Source organism: Spermophilus citellus (genome assembly GCF_964194105.1).
Source record: "Spermophilus citellus genome assembly, chromosome: 11".
NCBI classification, from domain to species: Eukaryota; Metazoa; Chordata; class Mammalia; order Rodentia; family Sciuridae; genus Spermophilus; species Spermophilus citellus.
Genome location: NC_138192.1, coordinates 96,999,700 through 97,015,959, shown reverse-complemented (window position 1 = coordinate 97,015,959; position 16,260 = coordinate 96,999,700). Strand labels below are relative to the sequence as shown.

Sequence of the window (16,260 nt, the reverse complement as noted above, 5' to 3'; positions counted from 1 at the left end):
CACATCCTCAGCCCTGATTCTTTCACATAATAACATAATGATGTTCCTGAATGCAAAGGAAAGCACACAGAAATGAACATTTCATTAATCTTAAGAAACACATTTTTTTTCATATTTTATGTCAGGATATACAATTATAATTAACGACACCTCATAGTTGTTATTGGCCATTTTTTGTTTTAACATCTCTGAAGTGTGGAGTGTCTATAATTGGAAAGTCTTGGATTTGAAGAAATCTGGTAAAAATTCTTAAGGTTATATTACCTAATTCATGTGGCAGTTCATGACAGAAGACAGCTATAGAAGTACTGATTCCTCCTGTCAATCCAGCACTGAAAGCCGCTCCTGAGGAAGATTTAAAACAAAAACAAGTGATATTGCAGCTCTTCTGTTTTTCCATTTTTATTAATGATGACTGGTTGTCTCTTCTGCATATCTAAGTTAATTTCACTTATATGCATAACTCACTCATTTTACATACTATAGTTTTTGAAAATATAGTGAGTACATATTCTGAGTCTACCAGAAGAATCCTTTATTCTTTAGTATTAATTGCTACTGTAGATGTAAAAATATAGTCAGCTTTCTGAAAGAAAGCAAAGCCTGCTTTTGGGCAATTAATAGTTTCTCTCAAAGATAGTCACATATTGATCATATTTAATGTTCTCCTAAAATGGTAAGATGAGTTTACATTAGCAAGATTCTAATGTATTTGCCAAGCACAATGGTGCATGCCTGTAATTCTAGTGACTCAGGAGGCTGAGACAGGAGGATCACAAATTCAAGACCAACATCAACAACTCAGCAAGGCCCTAAGGAACTTAGTAATATCCTGTTTAAAAAAAAAAAAAAGAAGGCTGGGATGTGGCTCAGTCATTAAGCACCCCTGAGTTCATTCACTGGTACCAAAAATATTATAATGTATTTGAATGTATTATAATGTATTATTATGATGATTTTTCGTGTCGTAAATATTTTCTTCACCTTTTCAAAATGAAAAAACTCCAAGATTGAAATTAAACTGTTTTCTTTTAGGGAATATACAAATGTATTTGAAAATATAACATTAAAATAGCTTTTTCAATAAAGTGACTATCCTTTGAGACATCAAGTTATTTAAGAAGTATATTATACACATTTGTTTAATTTCCAAAAAATAAAATAAATGAACACTGAAATTTTACCTTTAATTTCCAAATACATCTGTAAAACATGAAAACACATCCTTTGGAAAAACTAAATGACATAGTAATACATACTAGTACATTTGTTAATAAGCTCTACATAAATTTTAGTCTTATGAATTATAGTTCATAGGATTATATGGACATATTGAAAGAAGAAAAGCATCTTTACAGAACAACAAATTAGCCAGGTGTGATGGCCCATGTATGTTATCCCACCTACTTTGGAGGATGAGGCAGAATGATTGGAAATTTTAGGCCAGCCTGTACAACTTAGTGAGACTGTATCTCAAAATTTTAAAAGGGCTGTGGTACAGCTCAGTGGTAGAGCTCTTGCCTAGCAGTATGGAAGGTCCTGGGTTCAATCCTCAATACTGCAAAAAAAAAAAAACAAAACAAAAATTATAACCCAACTTTCAAGTATAGTCCACTTACCAATTGCCAGCCCATCACTGAAGTTGTGGATGCCATCCCCCATGATTACCATCCAGGCTATATTGGCTATTCCTGTTTCTTTCAGATCTGATCCAGAATGACAGGGACCATGTGAATGATGAGAATGTTTGTGGTGCCACTGATGATTATGTTTTCTCAGCACAGTTTTATTCTCATCATGATGGTTATGTGCAGTAGCATGGAGATCATGCTCATGAATGGTATGTAATCCATCACTCTGAGAATGGTCCATGATTTTCTCCTCTTCTATACAAAGGTAGTTTTTAGGAGGGGATTCTTGTTGGCCTTCTAAATCTGTCAGTTCAGTTTCATTAAGTCGATCTTCAGAAACAACTGAGTCATCGGTTCCTAAATTATAGGAGAGATGTTTTATAAGTAAATGCATGAATATTTGCTCATTTTTAAACCCAGACAGAACAGCAATGCAATGAACATTTCTTAAGTGAATATAAGTCTGATAAATATAGTTCCCTAAAATTACTTAGAAACAATTCCCACAAAACAATATTTTTGGAAACTCATCAACTAAATAACTAGATAAAATAAACCCAAAATGTTCAGAGAAAGGAATCTTAGTGGTAACTCACTCTAGCCACTTCTTATTTAAAAAACAAAGACAAATAAAATTTACAAAACTTTCCCAAGTCATACAGTTAGTTGATGGTAAAGTTCTTTATATCCCTAAATGCTCCACCTATATGACAATGATACTGAGAAAGATCATTGGTAGAATGAAGTTCAGAATCCCATGCAGTAGAGAAACATGTGATAAGGATCTTTTTTCTTAACTGGGGATGACCTTTCAACTAGTTTTTCAAAGCTCTTTTTTTATGACAGAGACCCTGATACTTCCCAATTGTATTCTGGGGCAGAGTTATACCATTAGATTCTAAGACTGCTAATTTTTTTGCAGAAAATCATTGATACCATCAAGGAAATAAGTTGAAACAGAAAATGAGAAAAATTAGGTTAAAAAACATTTTTATGTTCCCCTGAAAACTAAGCTACCTCACTCATCACCTACAACAGTCAGAATACAAACAGAGCAGATTTTAATAAAGACTAAGGCCATGTTCCTTTAAGCACAAAGGCAATTTTCCTTTTTCCACATTAAACCAATCACATTTAAAAGATAAAGAGATTTCACATTGTCAAGAAGTAAAACACTAACTTACTACCTAGAAAGACTTTGATTTCCTCAAATGTTTTTTCCTTAAGCTAGAAGTGCAAAATGTTTCTTGCCCCATAATGTTCTGGCCCACTTTCAGCATAAGGGTGAAATTAACTAAACAAATCATAAGACACAAGAAATATTTACATTTAAGAAAAACAGCTTAGAAACTAGTATTAGGGAAGCCACAAGTACAAAAAATTTTAAACAACACAGGTGCAGTTTAGACGCAATTTTTATATTTTTAGAGTTTCTCTTTAGTTAGAACTGTTGATACCAGCAAGAGGCTTGAGTTGAAGCCAGTCAGCATCTGGTGTGTTGTTTAATTTATGATCTGAAAGCTTTCTTCCAATAGTTGATTCTTCTGTGCTCTGCTTGATAAACCATTTCTGTTTTCCCTGGGGGGAAAATTCTGATATTAGTAAAATCTGTACCCACAATCAGCAACAATATCACCTTGTTAACAAACCTATTGGGGACAACTGGTATTAACTTTATACATAAATCACTTAGAAAAGAAGAAAAAAAATTTGAGAGTTAATCAAGGGATCTAAATAGATGAAAAATCCAGGGTTGGGGATGTGGTTCAAGCGGTAGCGTGCTCGCCTGGCATGTGTGCGGCCTGGGTTCGATCCTCAGCACCACATGCAAACGGGGATGTTGTGTCCGCCGAAGACTAAAAAAATAAATATTAAAATTCTCTCTCTCTCTCTAAAAAATAAATGAATAAAATATTTTTTAAAAAATCCAACCAAATGTGTGTACTGATTGATTTTTGTGGTATTGGGGATTGAACCCAGAGTTGCTCTACCACTGGGCTACATCTCGAGCCTTTTTATTTTGAGAAAGAGTCTTGCTAAGTTGCTGAGGCTGGCCTCAAATTTGTAATCCTCCTGTCCCAGCCTGCTGAGTGGCTATTACAAACATGTACCAAAATGCTTGACTTAAAACTTTCATATTTTAACAAATACTAAGCTAAGAGGTTCAGTTAATCTACATTAAAGAATATAATGCACAGTAATAAATATAACAGAAAAGTTAAAAAAAAATGAAAGCTTATTCATTTGAATTTTACTCTATGCTTGATGCAATTTCTTATTGCCCTGATTATGTCATAATGAAAAGAGTCATACTTCAGGTAGATCCTAAATTTGTAGTTCACTTCTTTCAGAGGTTCTAACTATATGGTGCGGCATTTTCTTGTTGGTTTTATTTATAGGCCTTAATGATGTGTCAGGCGTTTAAGCCTTCTAACTACTGCTTAAGTGAGCTTATATGGCTAGCTACGCATGAAGCAGTCTCCAAAGACAGCTACCACCCACTTCCTCCTTCCTGTATGGCTATTCCGCTGTACTCGGTAAGGAGGTGGAGTTCATCCTCTGCCCTAGACTTTGGCTGTCCTTCTGACTTATTCTGATTGATAGAATGAAGTAGTCACTGCCTGTTCCAGGACTAGTCTTAAAAGGGCCAGGAAGCCTTTACTTTTGCTCAGTGAGGCCAGCCATAAAACCTGTGAAGTAGTTTAATCTTGACTCTGAGGAGACATCAGGTGGAGGAGCAGTAAGAGAGAAGTGAAGCACCTTTCAGCTCTACCCTGACCAGCCCAGCAGCCAGTCTGAAAGCTCCCTTCCAATACACAAACTGATCCTTCTGAGAAGCCTGTCAAGTATCTGTTCTATTTAAATACAATTAATTCTCTTTCTTCAAAAAAAAGTTGTGCCCTTTTCCAGTAGTGTACTTACTGTCCTATTCATCGAAAGAACAGGCAGTGATTTATCTAGACAAATCCTTTCCTTTGATACATTTGAAGAGTTCCTTCCTAGATCTGGAGACCTCTCCCAGCCCCAACCCAACCAAAGGTTTTCCTTTCAGTTTTTTATTTTCCACAATTTCAAATTTACAAAAAATGCTGTCATGTTTTGGAACTTCCATTCTCTTACATCAATTTTCTTCCCTTTTAAAATGTATTTAATTTCACCAGTAAATTGGGGCCCAAAATAAGATGGAGAAAAAAAAAAACTTATTTAGGGCCAGGGTTGTTGCTCAGTGGTAGAGCACTCATACCTAGTACGAGTGAGGACCTGGGTTCGATCCTCAGCACCACATAAAAATAAATAAATAAAGATATTGTGTTCAACCAAAAAAATAAATATTAAAAAATAACAACAACTTATTTATCCCTTAAAGTAAGAATTATATTCTATATTCTATTCTTGCCGGTAAACTACACCGTCCCTAATACTACATGCTGCTTCAATGTTAGAGGTATACCCATTTGGAGAAAATAACTAGGACTTTAACTTCTTTACATATATTGCAATATATACTTTATTACAGTGATGAGCTTTTTTCTACTAACATGTATTAATTGTACATATTAATGGGGTTCAGTTTCAAAACATGCACACAGTGCTCGCTGATCAAATTGGAGAAATTAACATTTTCCTCTCCTTGTTTTTGTTTGAATCCCGTGAACTCCTCTCCTCTAGATCTTCATAAAGCATACACTAGGTTCATGTGAACTGCAGTCACCCTGTGTTGTTGAACACAGATTCACTCCTCCATCCAACTGTGCTGTGGTACCTGCTGTCCTACACTCTGCTCCGCACAACGTCTGGCAATTATTATTTCACGTTCAAGCAGGTGTTTTTAATTTCCACAACAGAATACATGATACTTATCTTTCTGTGTCTGGCTTATTTCATTTAACATAATGTCTTCCAATTCTACCCATTTTGCTGCAAATAGCAATTTAATTCTTTTCTATGGCTTAACAACATTCTATTGTGTATATACATTTTCTTTTTCGTTCATCTATTGATGGGCACCTAGGGTGATTCCACATCTGAGCTATTGTGAATAGTGCTGCAATAAACATGGGCATGCAGGTATCTCTTTAGTAGGCTGATTTCATTTCCTTTGCATAAATGCTGAAAGAGGGATAGCTGAAGTCATACAGTACATCTATTTTTAGTTTTCTGAGGAGCCGCCATACGCCATACTGTTCTCCATAATGGCTGTCCTAATTTATCCATCAACACTGTAGAAGAGTTCCTTTCTCTCTACATCCTCATCAGAAATTGTCACTTTTTGTTGTCTGGATGATAGCCATTCTAACAGGGATAACTCATTATAACATATATATTTTTTTCCTTCTTGGTGATGCTGGAGCTTGAACCCAGGGTTTCACGCATGCTGAGCATGCATTCTACCAATGAGTTACATGCCCACCCTTCAAAGTAATTGTGATTCATATTTCCCTGGTGACTTAAGCATTTTTTCATGTATTTCTTGAGAAGTTGATTCATGTCATATGTCCATTTTTTATAATAAAAAAATATTTATTAAAACATAAAAACTGTACATATAGTATATCATGTTATGTTTCAATACATAGATACATTGCATAATGTTTAAATAAGGATAAGTATATTTATTTCCTCAAGCTTTTATTATTTCTTTATGCAAAGATCTTACAAAATTCATGTGCAGTACATTATTTATGGTCACCCTCCTGTGCAACAGCACACCAGAACTTCTCATTCCTATCTAACTGTAACTTAGTATTCACTGGCCAACATTTCCTCATTCCACCCCCATCCCACCTCCACATGAGTGAACTCTGAAATTCTACTTGTCTTACTATGCCTGAGTTATTGGTTTATTTCACTTAACATAATAATCCCTAGCTCCATCCATGTTATCACAAATGACAAAACTTCATTATTTTTAAAGTCAAATAATATTCCATTGTGTATATATGCCATACACGTATACATACAATTTCTATATGTGTATATATACAATTTCTTTTTTCACCTAAGTGAGAGACACATAGGTTGTTTTTCTTTCTTGGTGATTATGAATAGTGCTAGAATGAACACGAGTGTGCAGAGATCTCTTTGATATACTAATTTCATTTCCTTTGGATATATACCCAGTAGTTAAATTGCTCAATCTTGATAGTTGTATTTTTAATTTTCTGAGGGACCTCCATATGGTTTTCCCTAATGACTGTAATAAATTATAATCCCATCAATACTGTGCAAAGATTCCCTTTTCTACATATATCCTTTGCCAGTATTTGTTTAGTATTTTTGATAGTAGCCATTCTTACTGGGGGGAGATCTCATGCATTTGTGTGTTGGGGATCAAACCCAGAGTGTCACATATGCTAGGCAAGTGCTTTATCACTGAGCTATATCCCCAGCCCTATCACTGTGGTTTTGATATGCATTTCCTTCATGACTTGTGATGCTGAGCTTTTTTCTTTTTCATGTACCTATATCCTGGCCCTTTTTAAAAACTAGACCACTTCTGTGTGAGTTCCTATGTATCCTGGATATTAATCCTTTGCCAGATGAATAGTTGGCAAATATTTTCTTTCATTCTATAGTTATCTCTTTCCTCTGTTGTTTCCTTCACTGTGCAAAAGCTTTTCAGTTTGCTGTAATACCATTTTTCAATTTTTGCTTTTTTATGCTTTTGATTTTTTGTGCTTTTTGGGGTCATATCTAGAAAAACAATTGTCCATAACAATGTCTTTAAGTATCTCCATGTTTTCTTCTGACAGGCTCATACTTTTGGGTCTTATGTTTAGGTCTCTGCTCCATTTTGAGTTGAATTTTGCATAGGATGAGAGATAGGGGTCAAGTTTCAATCTTCCGCATATGAATGTCATTTTCCCAGTACCACTTATTGTGGAAACTATCCTTTTTCCAATATATGTTTTGTGTTGCCTTTATCGGGAATCAGTTGACTGATGTGTAGGTTTATTTCTAGATCTCCATTCGGTTCCAATGGTCTAGGTGTTTTCATGCAAGTACCATGATGTTTTGGTTACTATTGTTCTGTAGTATGTCTTGAAATAGGTTTTATTTTTTCCCCTTTATTTATTTATTTATTTTGCAGGTACAAAAGCTTTATTGAGAGAACACCAATAAAGGGTAAAGGGAAGGAAGCAGGATGGGGTGAAGAGGAGAAAGCCAGATCACAGCACAGATCTTTTACTTGGATATGCTATGGGGGAATAGCAGAAACTTGATTAAGAAGAGCTTTTGATTGTGGTTCAGTTGTTAAAAAAAAAAAAAGATGGTTGAGATTTGAGTGGGGTGCTTGCATGGGTGCCATGATGGGTAGCAAAGGAGATGAGTTTCTTTTTTTCCTTATAGAAATATATGACAGTAGAGTGTATTTTGACATATTATATATTCATGGAGTATAACTTTTTCAAATTAGGATCCCATTCTTGTGGTTGTACATGATGTGGAACTTTGCTGGCAGTGTATTCATATATGAACATAGGAAAATTATGTCTGGTTCATTCTATTGTCTTTCCTGTGCCCATCCCCCCTGCCTTTGCTTCACTCTCCTTTGTCTAAACCTCTGAATTTCTATTCTCTTCCTCCCTCACTTTTTGTGCGTTAGAGAGAACATATCAGAAAGAACGTTAGGCCTTATAGTTTTTTGGATTGGTTTATTTCACTTAGCATGATATCTCTAGTTCCATTTCATTTACCAGCGAATGCCATAATTTCATTCCTCTTTAGACTGAGTAATATTCCATTGTGTTATACCTCATTTTCTTTATCTATTCATTTGTTAAAGGGCACCTGGGCTGATTTCATAGCTGAGCTATTGTGAATTGAGATGCAATAAACATTGATGTGGCTGTATCACTGTAGTATGCTGATTTAAGTCCTTGGTGTATGCACTGAGGAGTGGGAGGAGTAGGATAAATGGACAAAATGGTGGTTCTAATCCAAGTTTCCTAAGGAATCTCCATACTGCATTCCAGAGTGGTTCCACCAATTTGCAGTCCCACCAGCAACGTATGAGTAGACTTTTTTCCCCACATCCTTGCCAACATATATTGTTATTTGTATTGGTAATTGGCATTCTGATTGGGGTGAGATAGAATCTCAATGTAATTTGAATTTGCATTTCTCTAATTGCTAGAGATATTGAACATTTTTTCACATTTAAAAAAAATATTCTTATTAATTGTTGATGGATATTTATTTATTTTTTTACGTGGTGCTAAGGATCGAACCCAGTGCTTCACACATGCTAGGCAAGTGCTCTACCACTGAGCCACAACCCCAGCCCTTTTCATGTATTTTTGAAAGTTCATATTTCTTCTGTGAAGTGCAATTCAGTTCCTTTGCCTGTTTATTGACTGGATTATTTCGTGGGTTTTTTTTTTTTTTTTGGTGTTAAGTTTTTACATATCCTAGAGATTAACGCTCTATCTGAGGTACAGGTGACAAAGATTTTCTCCCATTCTGTAGGCTCTCTCTTCACATTCTTGATTGTGAAATTAGGTATTATGATGCTTCCAGCTTTCTTCTTTTTGTTCAATGTTGCTTTGGCTATTTGAGGTCTTTTATGCCTCTGTAGTTTTGTGAAGAATATCACTGATATCTTGATGGGAACTGCACTGAATCTGTATATCGTTTTGGGTAGTATGGGCATTTTATAAATATCAAGTCTTCCAACCCATAACCTTGGGAAGTCTTTCCATTTGTTTGTGTGTGTGTGTCTTCCTCAATTTCTTTCATTAAATGTTTTCTAATTTTCACTGTAGAGATCTTTCATGTCCTTGGTTAAATTTATCCTGAGGGCCTTTTTAGTTTAGTTTTATTTTTTTCAGCTACTATGAATAGGACATGGATTTCTCAGCAAGTTCATCACTGATGATTTTGTATCCTGAAACTTTGCTGAATTCATTTATTAGTTCTAGCATCTTTTGGTGGGGTCTTTTAGGTATTTCTACATATAGAAATAATATTACCTGCCAACAGGGATAATTTACTTCTTCCCTTCCTATCTGTATATCTTTTATTTCTTTCTCTGTCCTAATGCTCTAAAATGTCCAAATGTTCCAAATCTTAGAGGAAATACTTTCAGCTTTCCCCTCTTCGGTATGACATTGGCTGTGGGTCTGTCATATGTAGCCCTTATTATGTTGTTGGAGGATCCTTTAATGCCTAATTTGTTTAGGGTTTTTATTATGAACGGATGTTGAATTTTATTCAATGATTTTTCTTCATTTATTGAGATGATATGATTTTAAAGTAATTCTTAAATATTTGTATTTTTTGTATCTAACCAATTATCAAGTCCTCTTACTGATTTTCATCTAAATAATCCTCTTAATTGCCTTCTCTTCCCCCACTCCTTATTGCCCATGATCTAGTTCAAATGCTTATCACCTCTCTTCCAAATTATTATACTACGGTCTCCTTAGAGAAACCTTGTGTCACCCCAGCCACTCCTGCCTCAGTATCCTTCTCACCATGTCTTATTCCCTACCATGCTTTAGGGATTATTTCACCTTTCAGATGACCCTTCAAGAACAAAATGCTGTTAGATCTCTTTCATTTTTTTCTAAATTGATCCTTCCCAGTTCCCTTTTGCCATTCTTGGCTCACCATCTTAATTATCCCTCCTTTAGAGGCAATCAAATATTATGATGGCCTCACTAAAATATGGTAACTAAAATTAAGTACACAATCTGAAATGTGAAAGGAAATTATAGATATGAAATAAGATTTATTTCCCATGATTTAAATAGCTACTAGAAATGGTAGGGAATGAGTTGCAGTTACACAGCTGTGTGTGAACTAGAATTACTTTCCCAAATCCTAGTGCACAGCTCTGTTCAAAACCTAGTTTTGTCTCAAGGGTGTAACAAAATACATATTTATATAAATAAATCATATACATAAAAATAGTATAAAATTCAGAGTATCCAGTATTCAAAAACTATACAGTTTTTGACATGGAAAAATATATTTGGAGTTAATAATATGTAAGATTTTTTTTTTGATGGAAAGGTTTTCTTAAACAGAATATACTAAAAGATTAGTGTTAGGGGCTGGGGTTGTGGCTCAGTGGTAGAGTGCTCGCCTAGCACGCTCCGGGCACTGGGTTCAATCCTCAGCACCACATAAGTATAAAATAAAGATATTGTGTCCACCTAAAACTTAAGAGTAAATATTAAAAAAAAAAAGATTAGTGTTAATGTTTCAAACATGCTAGTGAGCTGTATTCAGGATAAAGCTTTTGAGGTAGATATGAACTAATGTGAATAAGAAGAAGGCTAAACCTTAGTAAATGGCAATAGCCCTGAACTTCTTTTTTGGTGGAAAATTTCTTTTTAGTTATTTAGATTTCTCTCAAAAATGTGACATCAAAAACAGAAGCTAACTGCATGACAATCAGGATATTTAATAAATAGTCCCAGCATTTCCTCCCTAATAGTATATAACCTTTGAAAACAATGACCATTTCTATCATTTCTTCCTATTTCTCTCCAAAAGCCCTCTTATTCTGACCTCTTCTTACTTCTACTACTTTTACTATTGTTGAGGCATTTCTGATTAAATGTACTGTGTGAAAATATTTTCACTAGAAGATATTACAGTAAAAGTCATCATTGAAAATATTATCTAAAATTGATAAAATTTTCTTCTATTTAGACATTTTTGTAGTAAGCATAAATTGGTGAGTAGCTTTTACCATCCTACTTAAATCAATTAGATATGATAAAAGAGAAATTAACAGACTGTTATATCTTGATTATAAATCCCAAAATAAATGTAACTAAAAAAAAAAAAATGGCATCAACATCAGCCTTTCCTTTGAAGATTAGTGACTAAAAATAGCTAATCTCCATTGCTGAAATACCATTTCAGTTATTTTTTATAAGTTTTCTTCACTCCTATTCATAGTGGAACTGGGAGAAGCTCAGCGCTACAACCTATGTATAGCATGTGCAAGGTCTTAGGTTTTACCCTCAGTACCACAAAAAAAAAAAAAAGGGAGAAAGATGTAACACAGAATATCATTATAATTAAGAAAAGCACATATCCAGAAAAAGATGATTTTTGAACTATTTTTCTCAGAAAATAATAAAAAGTACTTACTCTCTGTTGTTTATAATGCTTAAACATTCTAATGCAGTGTTCAATGATAAAGAGCAGGTAAATGCCTCCTAGAGCGACAAGTCCTTTCAATACAGCATCATATTCTTCCAAAAATTTCTTAGATTCATGTCCATGAGAATGTCCATGTCCATGTGCATGCTGATGACTGTGATCATGTCCACCCTGAGACTATGAATAAGAATGAAGAAAACTTATAAACAAATAACTGAAATGGTATTCAAACAATGGAGATTACAATCTTATAAAGAACACAGAAAAAAATGTTTTTAATTTTACTTTTTAATTGACAATAAAAATTGTACATATTAACGGGGTGCCATGTAATGTTTCAATTACATGTATAAATTATGTAATGTTCAAATTAGGGCAAACATATCTAGCTCCTCAAACATTTATCATTTCTTCATGGTGAAAATATCTAAAACACTTTCTTCCAGCTTTTTAAAAAATAAATACATTACATTATCTATAGTCCCCTACTGTGTAATGGCACACCAGAACTTAGTTCTCCTATCTAACTGCAACTCAGTGCCCGTTGATCAACCCCTCCCCATCTCTTCCCTCCTTTCTATTCTCCCAGCCTCTGGAAGCACTATTTCACTCTCAACTTCTATGAGATAAACTGTTTCAGATTTCACATACCAGTGTGATCATAGGTATTGAATACCTTTTAGTTTTCAAAGTGCTCCCCTAGAAATTACCTCACTTTCATTTAATTCACTTTACATGATCACTTGTCCAGAAAGTAATACTTTTCATGGTGAAGCAAATACCATGGACTCAAATGTCTGTAAGAGTTAGCTACTATAGTCAAAGAAGCCAGAAGTAAAAAAAGGAGGTGATGAGTCCTTTACAAATGGGAATAATGACTGCTTAAATGCCTCAAATTTAGTAGTAACAAAACACCCCATCAGGTCACCACTTTGACCTCCTGGCTATATGTATAATCATTACAGCTCTTATACATTTCTTCTAAAGGCTTTCATAGTATACTGATAGACAGATATATCATTCCTAGCTTCTACTTAAAAACATAATGATTCAATTTTTTTTCAAAAATATTGCTAGTTAAACTGAAAATGAAACAAAACAAACTTCATTCAATAAGTAATAGCATATCATAAATACTAGATTAGTATTTGAACAGCTTGCTATTAAAGAATTCTTTTAATTTCAATATTTTAAAATTTTTTAAAGTTAGAAAGAATTCTTACATGGGGCAGTAGATGAAGAAGGGCATCTCCACTCATTGTTCCCACGGCGAGTGCAACAAGAAATGTGAGAAGGAATTTAAAGCATCCCTGGTTAATGATGGGAACCAAAATCACGCCTAGCAAGGAAAGCAGGCTAATGACAGTGATAGAAATGATACCACAAATCCATGCTGTAGGGAAAAATTGTCAAGATTAGTATGATGGTATGGAAAAAAAAAAGTCCTAAAGAAGAATAAACATAAGATAAACGAGTCATGGAAGACAGGTTATCTTTCCCAGACTATGCTTTTTAAGAAACTTTATGGACTGCTGTTCTTAAAAAAAAAATAAAACCATAACATTTAGCCACCCTGAACTCTTAATAAAAGAAAAAACGTAAATCAACTTATAAATAGTACCTCAATGGCCCACAATATTAGAAACAGTGACTTAAAATGACACAAGGCTATGATTTGCTCATAATATCTAGACTATAAATAAACTTTCCACTGTCTGAAGGCACAGTCATACACAATAAAACTCTTTATTATATATAACTGACTGAGAATATGAGAAACATTTTTACAAAATAACTTTTGAAATAAATAGGTGTTGTGGTAAAGAGGAATTTGTTCACAATTCTTTACCAAGATAAGCAGAATAAGATACCAGAAATAAATGCAAATGTTTGGGGAGCTATAAGTTTTGATTACAACTTGTATTAGCAGCCTAAACCAAAACAGAAATGTATTTCCTTTAAAAATTCTTTACCAAATTCATCTGTAGGAAATTTCACTGATTTCAAAGTGCTCCCCTAGAGATTACAATTCCGTGAAACTTTTAATGTAAAATACTATTTTTCTAATCAAATCTTAATAGGACTATTAAGAATTTTTATGAATTCTTATTATAAGTGAACAAAGGGAAAATGCATCTCTTCCTCAGATAACTTAAAAATTTCAAACACAAATAGATCAGTGAGGAGATGAGACTTGGCCCACTAAGTAGTGAATTTTATCAATAAAATTGTTTATCCACTGGACACTAGTCACAATATTCAGTGACATTCACACAATAGCCAACACTCATTAGCTAAATTAGATCATGGAATTAAAACGATAGGTCATCTATTGCTGATGGAAGCTTTGCAGCTCATCCAGATATGAAGTTCTAACCACTGGACTTAAATTCTTTAGCTTTGATCCTTGCAAATATTCCAAGGCAAGGAAGGAGGTGGAAATCAATTTTTAAGGAACCAGGGTCAGAGAAATATCATTATAAAACCCTTCCTGGTTGGTGAAACTGAAGGATAAGAGCAAGATCCCCCCAACAACACTTATTATATAAGGCACAAGAGGTAAAACCCTATCCACAAAGAAAAATATATATTCAAATAAAGTCTAAAGGCTCACTTAAATAAGGAGCAACCAAGTTACTCTGCCCCCTGTTCACAGGTAGGAACAATAAAAATCGATGAAACCTGATAATATTAATAGGTCAGAGAGGCAGCCAGAGGTACAGATTTTAGACATGAGAATTGGAAGTCAACAAACTTACTGGCCAACTAAACCAACCAAGGTTTGTCAAAACTATCACAGCTCTCTACCTCCAGTCATATTAGGGGAAAAAAGGAAATAAAAGTGGTTACTTTATCTAAATAGGACAAATTGAGGCTGGAAACAAAAACATTAATCTGAAGATAAAATGTCTCATACTATAAATACATAACTCTCTCTTTCCAAATACATATCTATCTTCCTTAGTTTGGCAATAATCCAATCTAGAAGCAATTTATCTCAAAGTAACAACCTAAAAAGCAACTTAAATTACAAGTTTAAAGAAAAATACACTAAATTTCTTGGGAAAACCAGAAATGTATATATACTCCAAAATATTCTATAAGAGAATAAATAAATAACTATATATACTTATTAATGTAAACACATGTGGATGAACACCACCAAAACCACAGACAAGACCCCAAGTATACAATATATACAGAGCAAACAAACTTGGTAACTCCTCATAATTATCAGAAATTCTTATTAATCAGAATTATTTAACCCAAAAATATACTTGAATTAGTTACCAAAATTATCCAATAAAGGTACTTATTTTAACTCTGTCTATACATCAACGTCCAAAAAATTCATATAAATTAAAATCTACATTTGCAAATTTCTAGCTGGTGATCTTTGTTACTGATTTATTCATTTGTTTTTTAATGTTGTGTTTTTTTATACTTTTATTTTATTTATTTATATGTGGTACTGAGGATTGAGCCCAGTGCCTCACACATGCCAGGCAAGTACTCTACCACCGAGTTACAGCCCCAACCCTGATTTATTCTTTTTTCAAGGGCTATATTACAATCTATACTGGACCTACTTATCAATATATTTGCAAAAGAAATTAAATTTTAAAATCATAACATTTGGAGAACACCTTTAATTTGACATATTATACAATTTAAGAAAACAATTAATACAATATAACTTTGCAGGCTAATAAAATATTAGCAGTAGAAGTATATTTCAAATTTTGAGTTTATAACATTTTCAAACTTAGGACCATATTAAAACAACATACTCTTATAGGCATTAAAGAGTTGGTAAAATCTATTGCCTAATCATAAAAGTAGTGTTACCAAAATAAGAATGAATCTATGCAAGTATTTTTTTTCTAAAATTCTCATTATATTAATTTGTGAATAGGAATATCTTAAATGTGAAACCATGTCCAGTAAGATTTCAAGAAGCCAAATACATATTGCAATGTTCTGAGAAAACAATTATAATTTCAAATGCCATTTGGTCAATTATCAAAAGTCAAGTCACCAAATGACAAATTAACCAAAATCTAATTTAAAAGAAAAAAAAACCACAATTTTTCAATATACTAACAGAAAACAGTAAGTACATTATAGAAGACCAATTATTGGCAGTTTAACACATGTTGAAACTAGCCAACTGCTTATACATTTATTTGGAGAAGGGTGTGTTTGTGTGAGTTCATGTGCATACAAATCAGGATATATGCATATAGTATCAATTGTTATAACTACACAGTTCTTTCTTAGTCGTGGATTCTTTCTTAGCCATGGTGAGAAAGTAAATCTATGGTATAGAAGGGAAAAAAAATGCTTTAAAAGAGAAAAGTCCACCTGATAATTAGACAATTTTTGTCATTTGTAATATGTGACGTTTGAAACTTGGAAGATATACTCTCACAAAAAAAAGCCTTACATAAATCTTGGGTTACAACATTGCCCAATTTAAGGCACCATGCTCATTGTATTTTTAAGA

At 33.6% G+C, this 16,260-nt stretch overlaps 1 protein-coding gene across 1 annotated transcript in view; it reads right to left on the bottom strand.

Moving 5' to 3' along the window:
* SLC39A10 (solute carrier family 39 member 10) overlaps positions 1-16,260 on the bottom strand; it is a 67,041-nt gene that overhangs the window by 12,204 nt on the left and 38,577 nt on the right. Inside the window, exons 4-8 of the mRNA XM_081262095.1 lie at positions 12,977-13,146; positions 11,742-11,930; positions 3,089-3,209; positions 1,620-1,988; positions 265-345 (exon numbers count right to left, since the gene is read on the bottom strand). Of these exons, the coding sequence (XP_081118221.1) occupies positions 265-345; positions 1,620-1,988; positions 3,089-3,209; positions 11,742-11,930; positions 12,977-13,146 (930 nt within the window). The remainder of the gene's footprint in view (positions 1-264; positions 346-1,619; positions 1,989-3,088; positions 3,210-11,741; positions 11,931-12,976; positions 13,147-16,260) is intronic.